The 26,588-nt window shown below is 37.7% G+C and overlaps 2 protein-coding genes across 2 annotated transcripts; both read right to left on the bottom strand.

Moving 5' to 3' along the window:
- Positions 1 to 3,362: 3,362 nt before the first annotated feature.
- Positions 3,363 to 14,042, bottom strand: gng10 (guanine nucleotide binding protein (G protein), gamma 10). The gene is made up of 3 exons (XM_041233916.1): positions 13,876 to 14,042; positions 6,361 to 6,493; positions 3,363 to 4,311 (listed from the first exon to the last, which is right to left on the bottom strand). Exons 1-2 carry the CDS (start codon positions 13,954 to 13,956, stop codon positions 6,368 to 6,370), a joined length of 207 nt encoding a protein of 68 aa, XP_041089850.1. The 5' UTR covers positions 13,957 to 14,042; the 3' UTR covers positions 3,363 to 4,311; positions 6,361 to 6,367.
- A 7,113-nt stretch (positions 14,043 to 21,155) lies between these two features.
- On the bottom strand, positions 21,156 to 25,832 carry LOC121303309 (dnaJ homolog subfamily C member 25-like). Its single transcript, XM_041233904.1, has 4 exons — positions 25,392 to 25,832; positions 24,217 to 24,369; positions 23,010 to 23,480; positions 21,156 to 21,350 (listed from the first exon to the last, which is right to left on the bottom strand). The coding sequence occupies exons 1-4, from the start codon at positions 25,758 to 25,760 to the stop codon at positions 21,228 to 21,230; spliced, it is 1,116 nt and encodes a 371-aa protein (XP_041089838.1). The 5' UTR covers positions 25,761 to 25,832; the 3' UTR covers positions 21,156 to 21,227.
- Between the last annotated feature and the right edge of the window lie 756 nt (positions 25,833 to 26,588).

Raw genomic sequence — 26,588 nt, 5'->3', positions numbered from 1 at the left:
ATGCCATCTACTGTCGGGAGGCTGAATCACAGACCGAAATCCCTTTGACTCATCACACACATATTTGGGCAGACCGTATCTCAGCTCAATCCTTTGCCAAGCTACGCCCACCACAATTTCCATATCTAGGATTCGGAGAGCGGCAGTTATGTTGTGAAGATATTCAACTCCGTGGACAGCTGCAATGCAGAGATGGTGGAGACATAAACTCGAATCACATTCGTGAGGGAAAAGAGGCTGCCCACCCCCACAGCACTGCTGACCAGAGAAACTGACTCTTGACTCTGGAGTCTATCGGTACGGCTTGCCATTAGTTTATGATCACATATGCTGTAGACTGGAGGCTCTGCTCTATCCACTGGAGCAGGTGACCGAGTCTGAGGTATTGCAGTGCAGCTCTGTATAGCCATGAATGTTACAACTCGAATAGCTTTTGGAAGGAATGCATTATGTTGATTTCATGAGGTTGTCACCTTGCTCCAGTGCACACTAATTATAATACCATTAATCATACTTGTGGCTCCTGCTTGTTTCACCCAAGTTAAAATATACTGTGGTCTTTAAGTTACTGTGTTTCTTGATAATGCACTGCAAAATAATGAAATGCAATCTATTGCATTTAAGGCCAAGCAAGGCTTCTAAAATAATGTTACCCATGCAACACTCTCACAGCTCCCCAGCTGGTGTGTTTTCTAGACTTTAGTTTCAATGTGACTGCAGTGATGCCCATATTGAATAATGAAAGTGAAAAGTAACATGGCTATTTATTTTTCACTTCATGTGTTTGTGGGTAATTTGACCACACCTAGTTACCCATAGCCACATTTCTTGTCTAAATGTGTTAATTAAAGAAAGCTAAATGTTTGGCTGGTGATGCATTCATTTCCTTTTTGGAAACAAATCATGTGTTTGAGGTAGCGATCGGCATCGTGTTCATGAGGTTGGAAGGGCAGGATCCCCTCTGTGTTGGGGGACACATGCTGGCCGGAGAGCCTCACCCTGCTGACAACCAAGGAGAGGGATGCCCTCTTCCGGCTCATAGTCTGCCGGTTTTACCAATTCTTGGTGTTGAGTCAGAACTCCCTGAAGAGCCAATTGAGAACAAGGAGTACGTGATGAAGTCGGCCAACATGGGCTGGAAAAAAAAAAAAGTAATTTATTATATGTCCTAGGACACAGGTCCTACCAGACTGGGTAGCATAGTAAATTAGAAACCCAAGAAAAAAACCAAAAAACAAAACATTGTCACAACTCTGGCTTCCTTATTTATTTTGAAGTTAATCCTCATCATGCTTTCAGTTGTTGTGACATGTAACACAAGCATTTGTGTAAACGGAGAGCTGATAGTACAATCTTAACAGGATACATACCCACTGTTCTATACGGGGAGCTGTCTTGTTCTGCATCTATATGCTGCCACTCAGCCAGATAATCTGTCATCACAACGTTTCCACTCATATGTGGACGATACTCAGACTCATTTACAGACTAAACCTGACACTGAAGTGTCTGTTTCTGTACTTTTCACACGGCTTGGCTGAAAATAAATTATGGATGCAACAGAACTTTTTGCAGTTGAATTGTGAAATGACAGAGGTAATGTTGCTTGGCTCTCAATTGTGCAAACTTGATCGCTTTAACATGGTAATTGATGGGATTGAAATTCTGTCTGGCTCTGAAATTATGAATCTTGCTGTTATTTTTTACCCTAGTTTAACCTTTGAGTCTCACGTGCAGAATATCAACAAGGTGTCATTTTTTCAACTCCTGTAACATTACTCGACTACCACCTGTTCTCTACCGGATGCGGAGAAGCTATTACATGACTGTCTCTTCTCGACTTCATTACTGCAATGCCTTGCTAGCGGGTGCATCAAAAAATGCTCTCAGTAGGCTACAGTATGTACATGCATTATTATTGCATTATTTTTATTATTGTATTGGCTGCCAAAAGATTGGTTAAAATATTTTTGTTGGCCTAAAGCCTTGAATGGTCTGGCTCCAAGTTACATTTTAGACATTGTAACTAGCTACATGCCTGTGCATAGCTTGCGATCTGCAGCTTCTGGACAGCTAAGTGTCCCTATAACCAGGCTCTGCTCTAGGTGTGTGGCAGGGTGATAGCCCTGCTGGTGCACGGGTGTGTGATGAATAGTAGGCTGGCAGGGAGGGTGTTAAATTTCTCCCCGTTAGAACACATGGGAATGTAGCTCTGCTGTGTTTATATCTGAGTGTTTTGCGTAGACCTTTTATTTTGTCCCTTGTATCTTCTATTTTGTTAATGTTTTGTTTATTAAAAGTGTGCCTTAGCACAATTTAACTTGCAGCTTTCTGCGTCTGTTCCTGTAAATACCATCTGGGCTGGGAGGCTACCGCGCAGCAGGGTGACGGGGCATTCTGCAGTTACGCACTTAGGCACTGGAATGCTCTTTCTCTTGAAATTAAGGACTCAGGAAGTGTTAGTATTTTTAAAACATACATTTATAAACTTGTGTCTACTTAAATTGTAACTTACTTTATTTAAATGACTACTTTTTAATAGACTGTTGTGGGTGTCTGTTGTGATTTTAATTGTAAAGCACTTTGAGATGTACTACATGAAAAGCACTATTTAAAATAGACTATTATTAGTATATACAGTACTTTGAGCAATAGTTCAAATGCGTGGGCTCCCTGCAGTTATTTGCAGCATTACTAGTTTAACTATTTAAAGCATGTTATTTAATTTACAGAATTAAGTAATGTCATATACTTATAGTTATAGACATAAGACTGTCATTGCGTAGCAGTTTGATCCATTCCTGGTATTACTAGGAGCTTAATAAGACACACCTGGGCTTGCTACCAATACACGCTAATCAAGCACGTTGTAAAACCTAGAATGGGTGAAACTGCTATGCAATAGGAGTCTTATTTCCATCCCTGTTTTAGTACATCAGCACATTTCATATGACCAAAGGAACTTTCCGAAAACATGTTTCAGAGAAAGACTGCATGATAAATACAACTAAATACTAAGGATGCATACTTGCCTGATTTGCAATCACTGTCATAGGGTTTTACAAATGTGACAAACTTATTTTTCCTCTCAAATAATTCACTATTGTACAGGTTGTCCTATTCCCACTTCAATGGGAACTCATAAATGTGACTTGGAGCATTGCCAGGGTACATTGTGGTCAAGAGCCACATGGATAGAGCTGTAACAAGCTGTACAAGTGAGCAGCAAACTGGCTCATCACAAAAGCCACAGGGAAGCCGAATGTTTGTTCTGTGGATCTACACAAGCTGGCTTGAGAAGGATTCAGCTTTTCCAGACGCAAAAAAAGAAAGAGGCACAGTTGTTTTTGCATGAAATACTTTAATATATTTATTATAAAAAAGAGCTACATTGGTTTTCCACATATTTCAATAACACAAATGTAACCCTAAAAGTGTAAGCAAGAAGTTTATCCCAACATAAACAACACTGGCTTAACTGTATAAAAAGTATTTTTTGCCTGCCATAACAAACAGCAGAAGGCACAAAGCGTGCATGTCAGGGGCACTTTGTTAAAACGTAGACCTTTTTTAAAAGCAGCAGCAAGACAAACCATTAGTGTAGAAGGATATTGTTCCAACTAGCACTGAGACATGTAGTATATAGGCAGGTGTACACTGGCAACATTTGTAACTCAATAACTTGCGCACTGTTGTAACTTCTCTCTGTGGTCGGCTTACTTTCTGAGAAAAAGTAAGAAAAAAAGGCAATAGAATGTTGTTACGGGTAATGCAGACTCCACAAAGAGCTCCCACCTATAGGCCATACAACTTATACAACTTGTTTTTTCTTTACTCCTTAACTGTTTTCCTTTTGTGTGGTATATTTAACAGAATAACACAATTCATGTGAAACTGAAATGGTTGCCAGTGTATATTGGTCATCTCTGCTACTTATACATTTCAAGTTAAACACAGAATAATGTGAAATTTTAGTTGGAATCATATCATTACTAGGAAATAACCTATTGGTAAAACAGGCACCTTGGTAAACTAAAAACATTTGGCAAAAAGTCCCACATTTTACAAGTGTAAACATTATATAGGTAAAGCAGTACTAAAACCAGATTTCACAAAAAACGTGTGTAACTGTATATATATATAATACTATACACATTAGCAAAAGGTTCTTTTAAGAGAATATAAAAAGGTACTGATAAATACATTTTGGCCACGGAAATTTAATGGCACTGCAATCATGACCCCTCAAAACGGAATAGGCAGCAATCGATAGTCGCGTCATGCTTCAGTTCAGACTTGCAAAGCCAGTTTCTGTAAAAAAACAAAGAGCTGTTTGTAAGATCCAATCAACCAGAAGGGATCAACAGGCTGCAAGCAAGGTTTTATAAGCTTTTACCATGATAAAATGTGGGCACCATCCAGCTATTCGTTGTACTACTACTAAAAATATTTAAAGCACATTAAATATTTAATTTCTTTTAAACACTTTTTAACAATTAATACAAAAAAACGCCTGGTTTTAAAAATGCTCTATAACGTGTAACAGAGAAAGTACACTGTAGGGCAACTAGTCGCTTGGAATAGTTGAGTGGCACATTGCTCTAATTTGAATAGAACTTTAAAACCGTGAGTCTCCCACAATCAAGTACCACTTTACACTCAAACATAATTCATTGGAGTCTGTTTAATATAGTTAGGGTTTCTGATTTTCTGTATTTTACCCCGGCTTTTACTCTCCTTTATGCTGGACACACTTTATTACAATTGTTATGCGTAGCTGTATTTATATGAATACAGGTGAATTGCTTCTGCTTTTAAATGCAAGACTTTAAAAGCCCTTTTAGTTGTTTCACAGAAAGAAAAAAAAAACACATTTTAAACCTATTTACTAACAGTTTTAAACAAATTACCATTAAAAAAACAAATGTACCATAATGTGTGCATTTTTCAAAGAGGCAAATCAAAGACCCACAAAGTTATGGCAATATATATTACTAAAGATTTTTTGGAATTTTTATTTGTTAGCACTATGTACTTTGATATGTCTTTCCTGTTTAATATCCTATAAGGTGTGTTCACTATTCTCTATTGATGTTTTTGCTTAAATCATTACTAACCAGGCTTATAACCAATGTCCCTTTTCAACAACTGAAAACGCTGAATATGAGGTGCAGTGTGATCTTTCAACTGGCCTGCCTAGAGTTGGCGGGGCTCAAAGTCAGGTAATAGCAGATGTAGAGAAAAATACCATAAAGCATCATGAAATAGTCATGTAAAAAAAAAGAACACAAAATGCTGTTGAATAGGTGTGTGCCGATACTCATATTTTCCGAGCAACCACCTTTAAGAAATTTGAAGCTGTTCATTAAATGGAATAAAACTGGTTAACTACTCAGCACAGAAACAATGCGGTCCCTCGGTTTCCCTTGTTTGCACAGTAATAGTTTCAATCAATACCAATCTGACAGTGTTGTTTAATATAGAACCTGTCATGATCAAACTAACCAAAAGCACATTTAAATGATTAAGCGATTATTTGTCTACTTTTTCTTTTACACTTTTGATACAAAATAATTTTTTACTTCACTTTCCTTAGAAATGCATCATCGCTGCAGTGAATTGTGGGATTGTAGTCCTGGGGAAGATGTAATCTCTGAGTAAACTCGACGAAGAAATACAAATCCCAGTTTCCACAGCGGTAGCTCTTCAGTTCGGTTTAAAGGACGGTCACATTTCCATGATGAAGTAATTGCATTTTGCACCACTGTGAGTTTACATGCTTGGTACGCAGCACGACAGTAAAAATGTCAGTGCGCATGGGGGCAAGGAAAACCTCCTTCTAATCACCTTTTAAAACACAGAAGTGAATGCCACTGATTTGTATGCAATTGTTTTGAAACCAACACATTAAATGAATGGATTTATTTAATGCTTACCGACAAAAGCTTCCTGAATGTAAAATACGAGTACCAGCACACCCCTGCTTTTGAAACTCTTTGCTTATTTTAACAAATGAATTCATTTGTAATTTAGTAGATGCTTTTTTCCCCAAAGCGACTTAGAGACTAGGAGGTGAACTATGCATCACAACTGCTGCTGCAGTCACATCCGATCTCGGTTTTACGTCTTATCCAAAGAACAGAGCACAAGGAGGTTAAGTGACTTGCTCAGGGTCACACACAGAGAGTCAGTGGCTGAGCTGGGTCTGAACTGGAAACCTCCTGGTAATAAGCCCCTTTCTTTAACCACTGAACCACCAAGCCTTCTATGCCTGTGATTTTTCAGACAGGTTTAAAGTAGCAAGAATGTGTGCTGTTTGCTAATGTAGGTGCAACGTTCCACTGTATAAAGGTGGTGTACCTCATGTTTAGAGCAGAGTGCAGGAACGGGGCTCTCTGAAGGGGTTGCTTCCAGCTGGTACTCCGACCAGCAGGGCGTCTTTACAGGCATTCTGGAGGCAATACTGCTGGAGCTCTGCAGCAGCCTGGGACACCTGCAACAACAACCACTTTGCTTGAAAAATAAACTGGCATATTTGTATTTCAAGCATGATAATTCAATTGAAATGAATTTAAACTTTTCTCTGGATTGCAAAGACCTAGATTAGTGCTAATCTTGGATTACTTTAGCTTCACTGTAACATTAGGTAGTCCACAATTAAGGGTCTGTGTAACCAGATGTGAATTATTTTTAAACTGATTTTTAATGCATTAGAATTTCTCAGAAGCACAGTATATATGTCAAACATTTTAAACGCTGTGTAGACAAAGACAAACTGTCTACTATTTCTGTTTTCCAAATCACAGTATTGAATGCAGTTTGCTGCAAAGACAGAAAACATGCCTATAGCTTCCCCTTTCTTATCTGCATTTGAGATGTCTGTTCTCTGTTATTCTCAGCTAATTCTAAGAGACAGAAATCTGTGACCCAATTATGGTTTGACCATGTAAGAACCAGTTTATATATTTAAAAATAACAGTCTCGCTTTTTTAAGTGTAAACAAAAAAAAGTTTCTCTTACACTTTTCCTCTTCACACCTTATGATTTTTTTTTACAATGTGAAATGAACTACTATGGCAGGCAATATTCAAGAATCTGGGCATATGAGACATTTTATATAATTTTACTCATAGTATTTATCTCTGCTCATAATTATTTAAGGGAATTAATCGTTTTCAGGAGTGGATTTGGTATTAAATGGCTAAGAAATGGGAATGAGGTCGACATCAGTTCCCAAACATATGTTTTTTCTTTATTTTACCCTTGAAAAGTGTTTTCTGCTGTGGTGACTGCCAAGACTGGTCCAACAAGCCAATATGCACAGTTGACGTTGTTTCTTATGGTAAAGAATGTCTTCTTGTGAGCAATGACTCAGTTGTAAACTTATATTATATATATATATATATATATATATATATATGTTTTAATGTAGATGTTTTACATAAGGTTTGTATGAGTGATACATTTTAAACATAAGGCTTTGTAAATAATGATAAATATATTTTCTATGGGAAACCATTGGGCAAAAAGGTACAAGAATAATGAGCGCCAAGAAATCCTGAAAAATCTCAGTAACTCCAATCCGTTAAACAGTTTTCATTCTGTAAAAACACACACACACACACACACACACAAGAACGATGAGCAGGAAACTGATACAAGTTTTTCTCAGCCATCCTAAAACAATGCAGATGTATGTATAGTGATAAGAAAAAAAGAAACCTCCGTATTGCTTTGTAACAAGGGCAGCAGACCTGTACATTATTTATTTTTAGAACAGGGTTTCCCCCTCCGCCCTTGTGTTTATTTTGTGTTTTTGTTATTGTATTTATGACGGTGAGAACCATGTGTTTGTTTTTAAAATCTTGTGGTAATGTGTGGCTGTCGGCTAGTGTGTTGTTAAACTAGCCGGCAGTCACACATAATTAATAAACTCATGCAGATTTTGGCCGAGGGGTAATTGAATAATTATAGCTAGGCGGAACGAGAGAGAAGAGAAATTTAAAATAATAAAAAAAAAAAAAAAAAAAAAAAATGGGAACAGTGAAGGCAATTGCCCAGCCTGACCTATGTGTTTTAAATTTGTTTTTTGTTTATCTGTTTATTTGTGCTCTGTGCGCAAGTGTTTTTTTGTTTACATATTTTATTTATTTTTGTTCTTTAATAAACGGTGCCACACCACATCTTTTTGAACTGCAGTTACCTTGTTTGTGTTCTTCCTGCATTCCGGCCTGACGTCACCACTCAGCGTCATCCTGTCACATACATTAAAACAAATTCATTATATTTTCTTGGGCCACATTTAAGCTTGCCAGAATTCGATTTAAAAAAAAAAAAAAGTTTAGTTTCGACGGATAAAATCGACATTTATTTTTCAGCATATTTCGATTTTTATCAATATTTATTTTCAGGATGACGTCACACAACCAGGCCCCGACGAATATCAATAATTTGAAAATGGACAACAACAAAGCAAAGCATGACCTTGTGCCAAATTTAACAATTTTAATGAAAACCTTTAATGAACTCTGTATGTTCACTGGATGTAAAAAGAAAGAAACTACACAGCGAACACTCCATATACACGGTGTAAAAAATTCACGAAACCAGGTCAGAAACTGAACTTCTTCATGTCTTTGTGTTGCAATTGTGTTAGTTCCTATTTTCTTTTGCCTTTGCACTTGCGCTTCAAAGTGGGTTTCATAATGTTTCTTCCTCTTCTGTGCATGTGCAACCAAGCGACATATTTTTAGAACACAGGCGGAAGATTCAATCTATTGGCATCACTAACTCAGTACTTCAGACAGGAATTGAAACATTTTTATTGTGTATTGTCACAGGATGGCTTTAGTGGTGACGTCAGACCCGGAACACAAACACACAGAGTAGCGAGTGAATTGTGAATTGCGCTGTTGTGCTGGTTTATTGCAAAATAACAGTTTAAACAAAACAAAACAAACACTGACTGAACAAACACAAAGACAACAAATACTAAGTATCGAATACACACGGGGCAGGGGCTCACACTGCCACAGTATCTAGGAATCTCAAGTAAGATGGATATGCGTACTTTGACCTGCCTCCTGGCTCCAATGCTAGGCACAAAAGGAGCTACGGGAACAATTTCTTCAGTCACGCTGCCTGGCTACCTTATTAGAACCAGTCTACCCAATTAGATTTGCCATCACCCTGGTGAGAGGCATGTTCTCCTGCAACGATGTAAACTATGAATGCTGTAGTTTACTTAAACATTGTTGTAGAAAAAAGTCCATCCAACAATAACGCACTTGCAACCTGATGGTGATGGCTACTTTCAAGACGATAACGTAACCATCTACCACACTAGCTGTGTGCAAACAGTTTGAGGAGCATGACGGAGACTTCCGACATCTTCCCTGGCCACAACAATCCCCAGATCTGAATCCTATTCAGCATGTTTGGGACAAACTTTAACCATGTATTTGTCATATTAACAACTGAATGGACTTTCAGTGGAGGGAACTTTGTGGAGTCTTTCCAACAAGACTGTGATCAGGGATATTCGGTACAGATCCTAATAAAGTGCCCAGACAGTGTACATATATTAACCCTGTCATTCTTAACACAGTGCAAAGACATACACTGGCAAAAAAAGAATAACAACAGAATCTACCCACACGGTATGGCAGCAGTGACAAACACAGCCTTAACTGTAACTGTCATACATGCAAAAGTAAACCACCAGGCATTCATCAACAATACATGCTTGTGTTTCTTTCATGTGCTACTTTTGCATGTTTCCATATGTAAATTGTTCCTTCCATGTGGTAATGTTTAAAGGCTCTGGACTAGCAGTTCTGAAACACTTATCCGAAAAACTAAAAAAAAAGGTGGAAAAAATATATATTGTGTGGCCTGAGTGATAAACCTGAGCTAAAAACTCACAAAAGAAAAGGAAGTAGTGTGTAGTCTAGTGCCTGTAAAATACACTACTGTTAGCCTCTGAATTATGAAATGTGAGTATCTGCATAAACAATCCCATCCCTGTACATTATCTGATTTGGCATACTTGTTTATATATATATATATATATATATATATATATATATATATATATATATATATATATATATATATATATATATATATATATATAAAAACATAAATGTTCCACATTTCAAAAAGCTTTTTTACAGCCTTTTAAGTTTGCTATAATACAACAGGAAGAAACACATTTGGCTACGGATAGGATTTTTATACATGGAATACCAGACGTATTCATCTAGTATGCAGTAATAGTTTTTATTAATCTGATACAATGCAATGTTTACTGAACTGTTCTAGAATGGTGCTGGCTTATTTAAAGCTCTGCAAACAGGGCCCGCCGGAGCACATTTTCAACATATTTACTCCAGTCTTAAAATACCAAAGGAACAAAAAATGACGATAAAATAATGTTTACAAAATGAAAAACCAACAATACGACAGATCTTCAATTACAGTGCAGAGAAAAAGTTTGTGAACCCCTTAGGATTTTCACATACTTCAAACCTAAAATGTTATTAGATCTTAATCTAAGTCTAATAATTGAGCAAGATAACCTGATTAAACAAATGACACAAAAACGTGATACTTTTTCAACATTTATTTATCCACAAATGAGTCAACATTCAACATCCATGTGTGAAAAAGTATGTGAACCTTTAGATTCAGTAACTGGTGGCGTGTCCTGTAACTGTTGGTCAGTCTCTCACATTGGTTTTGAGGAATTTTGGCCCATTCCTCCTTATAGAACTGTTTCAACTCAGTGACATTTGAGGGCTTCCTTGCATGGGCAGATCGCTTCAGGTCCTGCCACAATATTTTGATGGGGTTTAGGTCCGGACTTTGACTAGGCCATTCTAAAATGCGGAATTTCTTCTTCTGCAGCCATTCTTTTGTAGATCTGCTTGTATGTTTAGGATCATTGTCTTGCTGCATGACCCACTTTTGGTTCAGCTTCAGCTCACAGACGGATGGCCTGACATTCTCCTCTTGAATCTTCTGATACAATGCAGAATTCATGGTTGTGTCAATGATGGCAAGCCATCCAGGTCCTGAGGCAGCAAAGCAGCACCAAACCATCACACTCCTACCACCATGCTTGAGGCTAAAAAGTTCTACCTTTGACTCGTCTGCCCAGAGAACATTGTTCCAGAAGTCTTGCGGATCATCTATGTGCTCTTTGGCGAACTTCAGACGGGCAGCAACGTTCTTTTTAGAGAGCAGTGGTTTCCTCCTGGCTATCCTTCCATGAACATTATTCTTGTTCAGGCAATCATGGTAAAACTATGGCATTTCCATAATTATCATTGGGGTTCACAAACTTTTTTTCGGCACTGAATGTATATACCTTCAGTTCCAGTTTTACAAAACGGACAAATGCTTTATTTCATACATATACTGTACTGCACAATAAACCTGGCAAGCCACAATATTGTAGCGATCCGTGTCTATTTGTGTTCCGTGTCTATATGTGGTTATGCGCTGTATGTTCGTTCCTTCCCGCTCTGTATTTCCCGACACTGTTGATTTACCTCTGTCTGTGTCTGTAATTCCAGCTGTGCACCATGCCTTTTGTGTCTCTACTGTGACTGTCTGTTGTTTGTCTGTCCTTATTGGCTGCTGTTTGTCTGTGCCCATTGGTCCTAGTGGGTGGCTGTGGACCAATGGGATGTGTGTAAGCTCTGGTACCCTATTAGAATAAATGGGCGGGGCTAAGGTTAAAAAGGCATTGAACCGCCATTCCAATGGCTGGTTCTTCTATTTTGTTGTACTTGAATTCTGTGTTAGGTCTCTGGTCTGGGTGCTGAGAGAGCATCCAGTGTTGCTGCAACAGAGCTGTCGACTCTGGTTTGGGTTCTTGAGGGAGTGTCCAGCAGTAAGGAAAGAAATAGAGGAAGGATTTGGAAAAGGAACCAGCATCCCTCTGTTTTCTGCCTCCTGCGAAACACTACATTGGCGTTAGGAAGTGGAATTAAGAACAAACCTACGAGCATCAAGCAGGAACACTTAGGAGACAAGAGATGGCCCAGTGGATCCACTATAAACCCAACCCATCCCAGACCCAGCGGGATGGCGGACTTGATGACCTCCTTGGTGGCCTGGAGGATCAAGGCTGGTGCCTTGCCTGCAGGGAGTTCGGGCACAAGGTGTACTGCCTGCCTAAAAGTGAAAGCAGGAGGAGCGGCCGTTCCTGGAGGCAAGTAAGGGGACAGGTGCCGTCTCCAGCGTCGGAGGGGGAGGTGCTGCCCGCATTAATGCCAGTGGGAGGTGCTGCCGCCGCGGGAATACCCCGCACCCCGGCCGGCTACATGGGGGAACCTACCTGAGTGAGTGGGGCGTCCTGCAGAGATGCTTTGCCTGTGGGAAGTGTGAGCACTACATAGTGCACTGTCCCTGCCTGACAGGGAGGCTGATGATCCTCAAGCTGTGGTCAGCCACCATTGCAAGATGGGGAGACCCGCCGTGGATACCAGTTCCGTAGTGCCCAGCGCCTGAGTGCGCCACACCAGAGTGCCAAGTACCAGCCCTTTCAAGGGCTCCTGCAACAGACGCGAGCAGGTAGCGGAGCACCAGGAGCAGCGACAGCAGCCAGTACAACTCCCCCCCACCGTCCCCTCCCCCCACAAATGCCAGCCCTTTCAAGGACTCCTGCAAAAGGTGCAAGCCAAGAGCAGGGAGCCAGTGGGGAGAGGGAGCACCATGTGTGTAAGCTCCAGGAACCCTATTAGAATAAAGAGGCAGTGCTAAGGTTATAAAAGGCACTGCACAGCCATTTTATGTGTTGTTGCTGTTCTGGTTGGCTGGCTCTTGTATTTTGTTGTAATTGAATTCTGTGTTGCTGACAGAGCTGTGGTCTCTGGTCTGGGTGTTTAGAGAGCGTCCAGTAACAGAGCTGTCGACTGGTTTGGGAGCTCAAGAGTGTCCAGCAGGAAGGAAAGAAATAAAGAAAGGATTTGGAAAAAGGACCAGCATCTGTTTTCTGCCTCCTGTGAAACGCTAATGTATGTTGCAATAAAGGAACCAATATATTACCAGTGCAACATATTTTCATTTTACCAGAGCATAAATTGCCACAAGCAACGCAAATAGGGTGTGCATTACTAGTTTACCATATTGCTAAGCATGTTGTTTCTGTAAAGCCTGTGTGTTGATGACTAAATGCAGAGGTTTTATTAGTTTTATCATAAACATTATCTTTGTGCTTTATCTTCGTATAGTTTAATGCCTGGTGTTTATAGATACGTTTAGGACTATTGGGCAATGTATGGTGTTGCTGATTATAGTTCTTATTTATGACTAAATAGTAAACTGGAAGTTGCTTACAGGAATCATTAAAACCTTTGTTTTATTATTTATTACTAATTATTTTCCATTTATTTTAGCAGTAGCTGTATACACTAGTGTCTTCATTTCAGTCTTGGCTAGTTTAACGCTGAATTTTTTTTTCACGTTTAATATAAAATGTAAGCGTCAGATTGACAGATTATAAAAACATAATTCCATTTAACTTAATTGCGTGTGTTAATAGCAGTTTAGTTATTTTTTTTAAAAAAATGTATAATTTTATTAATACCGTAAAATGCATTTCCTGGCAGTTCCTTACTCATTTGGATTCCTTTTAAAACACTGCTTTCTCCTCACCGTATTACATTTGACGAAGAAAACAACACCATTTAAAAAAACAAAAACAAAAGCTTTATTTTGATACATAGAATATTATTCACTATTCCTTTTTAATATACCAATAAATAAATAACAATTCTCTAACGCCGATTACCTAATCTACTGTAGAAAGTTTGTATCTTTTTATTAGTATTATTTATGATTACTTTTATTTCAAAATTCACCTACCTTGATCCTCTCAACACTTGCTTCCAATTTTAACTGTTCCACCAGTCTTCGCATAGTAGTCAGGTTGGAATTTGAAGACATTTTTATTTACCTTTTCCTAACGGTATAAATTCTCTGTAGACTGTATTCCACAACCCCTCTCTTGCTCTGTAATAAATACAGCTTGCCACTACAGGAACTGAGATCAGAGAACCCACCCAGATTTCCTGAAAGGGGAAACCACAATACAAAAAGGCGCAGGAGGAAGGGCTTCCAAAACAAATTAGAACACTGGTGGATGCCGCTTTAAGTACACCATCTGCAGGCTTGGAGTATGCTAAGTCATTTCCAGTATTTATTATTTATTTTTTTCTTCGTTGAGAATTAATTATATTGCCCTATTGTGCTCCTAATTGTGCATAAAAAGACGTTTCAGCTTCAGTTAGATTGTTCTTTTTCCATTTTGTTTTAAATCTGATACAGGTCTTGGTTTGCACGCCTTGTATATACATGAGAAAATGTCCTAGAAGAGTACCCTTTTCCCTTAGTTGTCTCGCTGTGTCTGAATTGTTCTACTACTGCCTTGTTATACAGTATTAACAAGAACCGAGACAGGTGCATTTCACCCATGCCACTGAGAAAAACAGAACTCTATTTTCTTTTCTTTAACTATTTACACTGTTATTATGTAATGCAAACTGTATCACGAATATTTGCAATTGGCAATCACCAAAATACGGTTTAAATTACAAGACTCGCTGAAAGTAGTGCAGAATTATATTAAGCGGTTGCAGATGTAAACATTATAATTACGGTTTCTGTTTTTCGTCTTTTATTAATTGTTTTTTTCGGTGCTTATTTTTAGCTATTTTCGAGTTTTTTTTTTTTTTAATTTTGGGGGGGCTTTTGTTTTTGATATACTGAATGAAATTGGTGTTTTCGGTTACTTACTAAAATGCTTGAGTAACTCGACAGTACTTATGTTGTACCTTCTTTCCTTTGCTGTCTTCCTGAACGAAATCTCGCTATGGTCACGGCACATTCTTCTGTATTTTAACTATAATACAGTTTTAAATCCCACTAACACGCCTCCATTCGTGATTGTAATCTCGTTTTAAATCTCGCAAGCGGAGTTTCCAATAGAAATGTAAGAATGGCTGTCACTCATATATTATTTTAACACGGTAACAAATACGGACTACAGTCTGCCGTGAACTACAACAAGTAAAATAAAATAATGAAATCTATCTCCTTGTCACTCTCACTCAGGCAACCTCCGGTTCAGTCTTTCACTCAAATATAAAGACACACTTTCAGGTCCAATGGAAGAATGTACAACTTTAAGAAAACTCGCTGCAGACCACAAGGAGCGATTTCAAACTAGAAGCGGTTCTCCACACAAACCTGATAAAGACCACTGGGTGACCTGCTGAGTGGGTTGTTATAGAGTCAAGAACCGCTGGAAGGTCATGTTTGATGATGATGGTGTCAACAGGTCTTAGGAGCTCTATTAACAGCATCCATTTACCCAACATGAAAATATTAAGTAACTTGTGCTTTCACAGAGAATACAGTATATTAAATCTGTGAATACGTTATCAAAGGTACAGTACTAGGGAATCATTTGTGATCTCAGGAAATAGTACAATAATAATCATAATTGGCTATCTTCCTAGATGTCCGCGAAGGAGTAGAAACATGTATTGATTTGTTTCATACCAAGTTAAGCAAATATGCAAAATTAATAAATGAAAAAAAAAAAAAAAAAAAAAAACAGGAGAAAAGCAATAAATTTAAAACAATTGTGATGATACATTTACAGTTCATCTCTCTCGGAAAAATACATTGACAACTCCTTAAGGATGGTATATATTGTCAATATATGATTCCAAACGATCACATTGATACAATAATAGAAATAGCCTCAGAATTGATTGTTTTTCAGAGCCAGGTGACCTCATAAATCCTCTTGAATGTTGGAACATGGAGGAAGTAGAAGAAAAGAGGAGGAAGCAGCTACATCTGCTGCGGTGGGGGTGGGGGGGACGAGTAGGCCAACCTATCAATATCAGTCATAATAAAAAGAAAAGAAGCATTTGAATGTTTTCACTACCAATTGAAATATCTTAAAGAAGGGCATGAAATGAAAGTTGGCTACCAAAGGCGAGGAAAGGATGATGGGCTGTACAGAGATGAAAATCGATACGGGACTGAAGACATCAAGGCTTCTCACAAGAAAGTACCGGTTTAACTTTTGAGGGCACATCTTAGGCACAGTGTATGAATTTGTGAATAAATGGAGATGCTTGCTGAAATACATTTCTCTTACTTGAATTCAATTGCACTTATACTAATATCATATTGAATATTTTACATTCTGTAACCTAATGGAAAGTTGTTCAAGCTGAAAAGCCTTCAGATGTCAGTCCACCTCAGTCTTTTTTGTCTGCTACAATTTTTGGAACAGCAGTGCCTTCCTCGTCCTCAATAGGGGGGTCTGGGTCACCTTTTTTCAGAAAAGTGTGCAGTGCAGTTGTGGCAATGATAATACAGCACTTCCTAGGATGAATGCAGAGTGTCTTTCACAGACTCTGGAAGCGACTCTTCTGTATTCTAAACATGCGCTTCACAAGGTTTCTTGTACGAATGTGAGCTTGGTTGTATTGTTGTTATGAAACTCCTGCTGCATTAAATTAGGGGGTTAACAAAAAAGTAAAATGACACCACATTGCCCTCTTTCCAACTGGGCATATAGACTCATCAGTAGCACCTCTCCACTGAGCAACAGTGTTTGAAACTTAACGAAGTGCACTCACCTTGAAAATTGATTGAAAACCTTTTTTTTTTTTTTTTATTCCTCTATTCCTCATAATCCAGGACTGCCGGGCACCTCACGGAAAATGGCACCTATTGATGCAGGTATTAATGCTAGGAAAGTTCCCGTACTGATAGAACTGTGTTTTGTAAATGTCTTGTTCAACAGCATCAGGGAAATGAATGCATTGATCTTTAAGCGGACATAAAGAATGGCAGACTTTATGCACAATTCTACTTACCGTTGGTTCACTGGCACCCAATACATCCTCAAATTCCCCATGAAAATTACCAGGAGCCAATACACTTGTAAAACATAAGGGCTTCCCCTGTAGTAATGTATGCATGAGACAGTTTTTCAACCCATCAATATTAGTAACTATATTTCTGCACAAAAGTTGTAATGGTTTATTGGATTACTTCTGCCTAGCAGTATTCTTCTCTCTGGTCTCAAAGGAACACCCCTGTGATCATTGCCATAGTCCAAGTAATCCAATTTCTTCAGAGACTGAGGGAAAACTGGATTTAAGCTGAATCTTAACATGCCCCTTTACAGGATTACGTTATGCCTCCGTATAGTTCTGAACTATGTCTATCAGCCTTCATAAACCATACACCAGGAGTATTTAAATCCTGTTCATGAAATCAACTTTTCATGGATCTTGAATTATCGTGCAGTTTAGTCCAGGATCGGTGCTAACTGGGGTCTGTGAAATCGTCTATCGGATCAGCAGGTGAAAGGAGTTTGGTGAACTCCCAGTAGACACAAATCCTCAGGCTCAGGACTGAATGGAAGGGCGTATTCAGGTCAGATCTGAGTTGCGTTTGCCGTGACAAGCACCTTTATATTTAAGAAGGTTAATGACACCTCTCAGACCGATACCCTGCTGTTGTAGCGGTAGTGCTGATCTACCGGACTAGAAGTCTCTTTATATAAATATACATACATATAAACATTATTTTAATCCAGTATATTATTATTATTATTGTTATTATTATTGATTATTACTATTAGGAATAACCAATCGTCCACCAAGCCTCCTAAGTTCATCTTGGAAAGAAATAATTGTAATCATGTTTTGATGGTAAACCTTGGATAGATATTAAACACATGACAGCAAAAATGAAATCAAATTTTGTGTTTGCAGATTAATATCTACATACTGGGTTATTTTGAAATATAAAAGGCTTTTCTTTAACAGAGATGAGACGCTTCAAGTAAACCAATTGTTTTTAAAGATACAGTACAGTACAAAACTATGAGTCCACCTGCCTACATTGTTAAAAGGGGTGCTTTATCAAGTTTAAATATTTTGAGTCTTTTAACAAAGGCAGCTCTGTGTGTATTTAGTATATTTAGTATTTCTGTCTGTAAAATGAAGGGTAAATGCCAGGGAAGGTCTCATTTTATTGTATTTAACTACATCAGTATTTAGATCTGCCACTGATTTGCATCAGTTAAATTGGCCCTTTCATTCCAACCATGTCCAAGTTATTACATTGAATCAATTACACCTCTGAGCAGGTCCTTAACCTGCTTGTCAAAGATTACTCCAGAAGTGCATTTGTGACTCAAGAGACTTAAGGGAGCTCAAACTGAAGCCAGTCACAAGCAGGACACCGAAGACACTGAGTATCATGGGTGAGCAATCTATATATATGAATGAGTAATTGTATGTTAAAGGCCTAATATTACAGAAGAGTAATTGGCAAATATGCCTTTGTATGAATTTTAGGAGTGAGGAACTGTTGCTGGGTTTTATAGGAAGGGGAGGACTAGAAAACTCAGATTCACAGATTTCCAACAATGGCCTGCCTACAGTCACACCACGTGACCTACAGTAAAGGAAGTCATTGGCTGAAGGAAGCTTGGAAAAAGTATGCAAAGAACTCAATTATTTTTTGAAAAAGAATTGTAAGGGTTTGCCTGTCACTCATTTAAATACACTGCATACAGTGGTTATAATCAAAGTGGGCTGTGTTCATACTCTTAAATTGAATTATTAAGTACTGTTCCAATAGATAGATAATTAAATAGTATATTATTTTTTCTGTGATACTGTACATCAATTTACAATAAAAACAAAAATTGACTAAACATTATTCGATAGACAAATGTATATATTTTTTTAACAACACACACCAATGACATGTAAATACATTTTATACTGTGCAATGTTGATGGGGTTTGCATGAGGCCAAAATCGAAGGCTGGCCAAACGTTTATTGGATTATGTGAGAGTCGTCTGTAGAAACAGTTTATGCAACGCTGAAAGAAACTGAGGATGACCTAACAAGCAGCCATTTCTGCTGTGACACAGCAGCACTGCTGTTGATACAGTTTACTGAGATTAGGTTTGAATACAGAGGACTAACTGGTCTCATAAAACCCAATAACAGACCTCAACAAGTCTATAGTGCTTACATTTGAAAGAGGATTTTAAATATACATTTATTTCCTTCCCCATACATGTACAATTGCCACACCCCCTGTAAACAGTTAAATACAGAACTCTAGAGCAAGGCTTGAAAACCGGCCCAAAGGCATTGTTGAAACAGACAGTTTTAGGTTGCTGTGCCACTGAGAAGCCCCTAGGTGGTGCTGTTGCACAACACAAGCTGTTCTTTCTTTCTACCGATTTATGACTCCAGAAACAAGGTTGTTTAGTTCACTTTGGCATGTGGGCATCTAATCAATAGAACATTTGAGGGTAAATTAAAAGAAACAATAGTTGTGAAAAGAAAGCAGGTACATTTAAGCATTTAGACATTCGTATATAAAGCACAGAATTTGCAAGGAGAAAACTTCCTAAGAATAAAAAAAAAGGCTAAATCAGGTTGAAAGAAACACATCACATTGTTTCAAAGAAAAAAAAAATACAACATGTAGCATCCTCATCTGCATAAGCAGACATGCCCAGGCATGTTCTGTAATATATATATATAAGCTGCATCTCCCTGTTTCAGTCACAATGAAAAAGTCAGCAGAATGGAGTCTGACTGAGGGCTGATGGTAGGCACAAGGAAGGCAGATGTTTCAGTATCCAAGACCACACTAATTACTGGTTTCATAAAAAGTCTCAAAAATGATGATTCTGTAGTCTTTTTAAGAGATATTGCTACATAATTAAATTCCATACCGCTGTAGGAATGAGATGTGATAATCATTGGGGAATGGGACTCGAATCCTTTCAGAAAAATGCAAACACCTTAAAGAGTGGTCACGTCCAATTAGTGCCATCTTATTAACAGTTTCATCAAGCGTTTAAATGTTTTTCATCCTTCTAGTAGCTCTCTACATATATCTGAATTAGCCTACTACTCGTAAAAATGATGAAAAAACCAAGACACAGCAACAAGATGACCCAAAATGTTACTTTACAGATACCTTTTCAGACTGGATGTTTATTGTTGGCAGTTATAAACAGTGTAGAATAAGAGCAAGAAGACCAGTTCAGATTATTTGAAGTAAAGGGTTCACATTTTAAGGCTTTGGTGGTGTTTGTAAAATATTTACAAATATACCTTATTTGTTTCCTGCAAGGCAAAATGCAGCGCCCCTGTTAATAAGGCTTAATCAAGTTAATATAAGTGACCAGTGGCTAAGGACAGTCATTACCTGAAAATATAATTTAACCTATAAAAACAAGCTATGCATCTTGGTTGGATTTCAAATAAAAGTAACAGTCATAAGTGGATGGGGTTTAGAAACTGGTAGGAAATAGCTGACAGATTTACTTTTCAGAAACAACTACACAATTGTAACGGACAAGAACAATGTACTTCAATAAACTCGCTGTTCTGGAGGTGAGGAAGTTATGGAAATGATATAGACTTAAATGATGCAAATCATGTTTATGCTTTTTTACAGTCTAATTTTCTAGCTGGGCAACAACATACTGTACCTCAAGTACTAAAACAAGCCCCACCATGCAAGATAATGTTAACCATTTAGCATAAATCCAGGTTAGATTAAAATGCATGCAGTCAAGTTCCACTGAGGGATTACAATTGGGGTGTGACAGCAACCCGCGTTTTCAGTGACCATAGTGAATTGTAGGGACTACCTGAGATTCAGTCACCTAGAACAGAGGTTGGGAACTTGTTCTAAAACAATCTAAGGAAAACAAATCAGATTGAAATAGACCATATTTGTCATGGCAATATTTAATGTGGGATCAGCAGAAGTGCTCTAACAATGAGAGCTATTAGGGAAGCTGCATCTTACACAAATTCCTGAGTCCACCACTACTTGTGCACGCAAACCCTCCAATATAACTTATACTATGAAAATAATTTCAAATCAACAGATATATATATATATATATATATATATATATATATGTTTCTATATTTGTATGAGTGTAATGTTGTTTGTCTTCAGTCATCAATGAACGTTAATCTTTTAAATAGAAGGTCCGGGTAGTTAGGCCCAGTATATATATATTATATTATATATATATATATATATATATATATATATATATATATATATATATATATATATATATATATATATATGTATATCTATATTTGTGGTAGTGTAGTGTGGTTTGTCTTCAGTCATCAATGAACGTTAATCTTCCAGGCCCATCATTTTTCATCCACCGTCTGTATCTTTTCCACCGAGGGTCCAACGCCATCTTCATTTTCATCTCTTCCTCTTGCTCTTGCTTGTATACCTACAAAAAAACAAGATTAAACAAAACGGTATCAAGGTACCCTCGGTACACATTGACATTGCCAATTCAGTGGACAAAGCAGTTTGTTGAGACAGACCTCAAAGGAATTATTTTTGCTAAAAAACAACATATCCAATGTGCTGGAACTTTTTATGGGTGCATATATATTGCAATGCCGACCTCTACATCCATTGAACCTTCAGCATTTTCATATTTATATCTTCATAACTGTATCCCAAATTTGTAACGCAGCATCAAGGCTGTCTGTGAAGCCTGAGGTTCAGTTGCAAATGTAGCCGATTAGCAAACACTGAAATCCCAGGTTGAATGCACAGAGAACTGCTGGTAGAAGGCAGGCACAGGGACATGCAATGGTAATTTAGAAACATCAGAATGCAATGTGCAAGGATAAAGTCACTCAGGCTGCATTTTTTCATAGCAATGCACTTTGTGGTAGCTTCAAACGTAATTTGACCTGTCCCTTGTTTATAATCATTCCGAGTGAGTGGTTCTGTTGCTCAAATAATGCGTTTTAAATTGCATGTGGAGACATATGATTTGAAGTTACTTTTCAAGTTACTTGCGTTTCAGAATGAGTGTTGCATTCAAAACACCAAACCAAAAAAGAAAAGAAAAAGCACCACAGTTCCTGAAAAAAAGATCACTTCAAAGAATTAAAAAATTAATTTAATAAATAAATAAAATAATACAAATACAAATAATTACTTTTCAGTTTTTAAAATGTTTATCATGATAATGCGTAAGGAGAGAATGAAGGGAAGATTTACTAAGTAAATCCAAACATCAGCCTTTGTACCACATCGGTCTTTCAGGTTTGTTTTTTGCCTTTGTAATTTTTTCACAGTTTGCTTGTTAACATCAGGGAGTATGTTCTAAAGTTTCGACTTTTGTGAAAACACATATATATATATATATATATAAATATAATATAAACTTCTTTAAACAATTAGTAAGGAGGATTTGCTTTTCTTGAACCAAACCTTTTTGATAATACCTTTTCCCAAACCTATTAGAACAATCCACATTGAGCACTTCATACTACTCAGAAGGCAGGTAAAAGCTCAACTGCACCGAAGTCAAACCTCATACTAAAACCAGATTTTCATATGGGCAAACAGTGGCAGATTATAAATATACCTAAAATCCTAGAACAATTCAAAATGCTTAAAGACAGAGTTCAGTAAATGTTGTTTTCATGAGTACTACTTACATCTCAACTTAATATGGTGTTACTGAAATATAGTTAATGTTACAAAACAACTTGAGCAAAATCTCCATGTAAAGTATAATACACATATAACCTACTGTAAATACCAAGCTTATTTTTTTTTATTTTATTTTTTTTTTTAAGAGCAAAAACACAGACAACAACAGTAAGTTAATTACAAAATGCCACTGAACCTATTTCTGTTTGAGTCTTAAAATCAAACCGTAGTTCATTTGAATTCCACCTCAGCTGTCTCCTGATATTTTTGAAAGCTTATTTTGCTTGCATTTTCCAGCCTGGATTTTTCAAAAATGAAAAACAACAAGCGTAGACACGCAGCCTGATTTTCATTTCACAAAAAAATGTGACCTGGATTAATATTCTTATTATTGTAATTTTGGTTGGGTCTGCAATTAATAACACTTTCATACCTCATAGTTTTCTTTGATCCAAAGTTGTCGTTCCAAGAAGGTTTGCACCTGATGGTCCTCGTGGCTGTCAAACTGAGCCTGGGACATCTTCATGTTCTTGCAAATGAGATAGAGCTTCTCCTCCTCCCCATACTCCTCCCCCTTGATGGTGAAGAGGTATATCCACCGACAGTACCACATGACGTACATGCACAAGAAGTAGGGCGCTAGCACGATCTTACACAGCAGTATGTCTGATATGCTGGGCTTCTGGTAGCCGCCTTTGATGTCGATCTTGGTTTTAATGATGTCCCTGATAATTTCCTCCTCCTCTTCTCGGATCTCTTCCTTCGACCTCCTGTTTTTACCCTTCTCTTTAGTCTTGTTGAGCAGCCCCTGTTGTCTGGCAAGCTCTGCAGCCTGGATTCGGTACTTGGGTACGGTGGTTAGGTAGTTAATGGCTTCAGTGTAACTACTCCACCAGCTATAATACTAAAGGGGGGAAAAAAGCCTACATATATCAATGTTTTCTTTCTCTTTTTTTTGTACAAACTCACATCCATTCAAACTCACTAACATGCTACATTTCCACAGCAGAGTGCATAGCGCTGCAAAAAACTAGTATCATAATTGTTGAATAATCCATTTCCTGTATATTGCTTTAATTGTGTGATCTTCAGTGTGAATGACCTAGCTGTTAGTTGTTTGTAAAATGACAGAACCAAGAATTAGAGGTGTTCTTAAGTTACATATTATATAACACACACACACACACACACTTTTAAAACAGGTCAGGAGAAAAAAGCCTGGAAATAAAATTTGATTCTGTAGGGCCCCACTACCAGAATATCCAAGCTACTACCCTACTATGCTTACGAATATGGTTTTAACACTTAAAACACATAGCTTAAAGTGTAAGTTTGCCACACAGTATGTATACTAATAAGAGCCTCCACTATATTGCTGTTGCTGGGGAAATTAAAGTCCTTCAGCTTTTTCATAGATATAGAAGATTGTGCTGTTTAATGAGATCCCTTATCCACCTCTTTATAAAAAGATAAGTATAAAACCACTTAGCCCAATGGTCCTCAATGACAAACAGCTGAGTTCAAATGCAAATCAGATCATTATGTTAGTGGTCTAATTTATCAGCCCAATGTGTGCTACATCAGAACAAAAGACTTCTTTTTTTATTTAATTTTTATCTGTCACTATGTAAATTGCATACCTGGAACAGAGAGATGGCACACACTGTTACGAGAATGACTATCCTGACGTCCACTTTGGGCGCCAGCCTCCTACTGTAGTAATGGTAGTAGTGGCTGTAGTACTCTTCAGGGTGATCCAGCATGTAATCATAATCCTTCCGCGACTCTTCATCCTGGAAAACAAGGGCAAAATCACGAGTGGGGTTAAACAAGAGCCACACGGACACCTGATGTCTACTGTCTTCTGGCAATTCCAGAGCTCTGCACTAGTTATTAAGCCAGCCATTGTGGTGGTTCTAGTTCAAAACACTCAAAAAATCTTGAGGACATCTTTCTTATTTTGGTGCTTGTAAATGTGGACAGTGGCACTGGTTACTGTCAAAACACAGTCCTGGCATGTTCAAACCGATCTTCACCTCACAGCTGTGCAAGCATATCTCAATCCTGACCAGAACACCCCCTATTCATTCAGTCTTTCAAGGTGTATAAGGTATTTGATACAAGGGTATAGGGTATGTGTAGTTTGTGCCCATTTAAGCAAATCTATTTAAAAAAATAAGCTTTTTTTTATTTGAGTTATGTAACCTAATCTTGCATAGTTTATATGCAAGGTTAGTGTATAAGTTTATATGCTTATCACAAACAAATATTTAGTCTATAGTAACCTAATGCAATTGATCAATTACATAGGGGATGTTAAGTAAATACACAATTTTCATATAAAACAGGTTTATTTTATATATATTATATATATATATATATATATATATATATATATATATATATACATATACACACATATACACATTTATGTACATATGTAAATATGTATGTATACACACACACACACACACACATGTGTATATATAAAAATATTATAACAACCATTTTATGGTATATTAATAATTATATAAAAAAAAATTACATTAATGTTTTTTAAAAAGTAAGTCATATAGCAGTATATTTTTCAAAATATTAAAAGTATATTTTTATATACATTCTCGGGTTCCACAGGCAAGTTTTTTTTTTTTTTTTTTTTTTTTACCTTGACACAAAGTTAAGAACCACAATGTATACCAATACGGTATATTTCTTATGTACTGTAGATTCTTTACTTTTTGTTTTTCACAATGCATAGAAGTTAAATAAACATGATCACAATGATATTCAACAAAAATGAGCCTCGCTTGCTTACCTTCAGCGTCTCGTAGGCAGTGGCGATGAGTAGGAATTTCTGATGGGCACTTTCTGCAGTCTCTCCAGCCAGACCTGGATCCCCGGCCCGGTACCTGTCCGGGTGATACTTTCTTGCTAGCTGTCTATAAGCCCGTGCAATCTCTAACTTTGTTGATTCTCTGGATACCCCAAGCACATCATAGCAAATATCTGTACCGCAGTAAAGTCCCTCAATGAGTGCAGTTGCTGAGGGGATGAATAAGCCTAGAAAAAATAAGATTATTAACTGTGGACCGATCTTGGATCTCACCAACTCCATGGAAGCAGCCATGTCAGCACTCAGCCTGTCGCCCCACCATACGTTCGAATGCTGAGACTGGAAAAGCATCCCGGGAAACGTAGTTCTTAACTTGTTTTGTGCAAACAAGCAGTAGACACTGCGGTCTGCGCTCCTAGCCGTGACACTTACACTCCATCTCATCTACAACTTATTAGCAAAAACTGTTCCACACTACACTCAGGTTTTCTTCTTTGATGAACCAACCTTATGTTTTTTTGTTTTGTTTTGTTTTTAAATAATTGCACCAACCAGGGGATGGAACGACCCAACTATGTTACGTGTCATAACACAACTGGGCACATTGTAGACCTCTACCCCATGATGCAGGGACAAAAATTAAATCCCTATAGTTTATCATGGCGAATTTGTACACATGCATTTTGAAGTTAATTGCAGTGCATATCATGTTGTTCCATATTTTACAGTATTGTTCTGTGGTTTACAATCCTTGCCAATGTGTTATCGTTCTTTTTTTTTTCCTATGCTTTGTAACTGCAGGTGACAAGGGTGTGCCGGGAGAAAGTGGTCTCCCGGTGGACACAATCAGTGTGGGAGATTCACTCAACTTTAGCTATTATGTGACTGTTGAACTGTTGTAATTATAAAATCACCTATGCCGGGTGTCTTACTTGAACCACTCATTCAGCAGCGTGCTTTACTTAGAATGGAACCTTTGTGACATGTGTTTATTGAAACCGCATTGCGTCCTTCTATCTTCGCAGGAAGTTCCGCTAGTAATTCTCCTATACATTGTTGTTTCGCTGCTGATCCTCACAGCTTTTTATTTACTATTCGTGTTAGCTGTTTCCTTCTTTTCTGATGTGAGGTGGTTTTAGAAGTTATCACTGGGGATGCTGCAATTTCTACTTAAATAGA

Source organism: Polyodon spathula, chromosome 2 (genome assembly GCF_017654505.1).
Source record: "Polyodon spathula isolate WHYD16114869_AA chromosome 2, ASM1765450v1, whole genome shotgun sequence".
Lineage (NCBI taxonomy): Eukaryota > Metazoa > Chordata > Actinopteri > Acipenseriformes > Polyodontidae > Polyodon > Polyodon spathula.
This window is presented reverse-complemented; position numbering and strand designations above follow the sequence as displayed.

Excerpts from the sequence above, each read along its gene's own strand:
- gng10 (XM_041233916.1), bottom strand. The coding sequence starts at position 13,956 with ATGTCTTCAAATTCCAACCTGACTACTATGCGAAGACTGGTGGAACAG. Across the intron at positions 6,494-13,875 it reads CAAGTGTTGAGAGGATCAAG|GTGTCCCAGGCTGCTGCAGA; the intron begins GTAGGTGAATTT and ends TTGTTGTTGCAG.
- LOC121303309 (XM_041233904.1), bottom strand. The coding sequence starts at position 25,760 with ATGCTTTTCCAGTCTCAGCATTCGAACGTATGGTGGGGCGACAGGCTG. Across the intron at positions 23,481-24,216 it reads GTGCCATCTCTCTGTTCCAG|TATTATAGCTGGTGGAGTAG; the intron begins GTATGCAATTTA and ends TCCCCCCTTTAG. Across the intron at positions 21,351-23,009 it reads GGATCAAAGAAAACTATGAG|GTATACAAGCAAGAGCAAGA; the intron begins GTATGAAAGTGT and ends GTTTTTTTGTAG.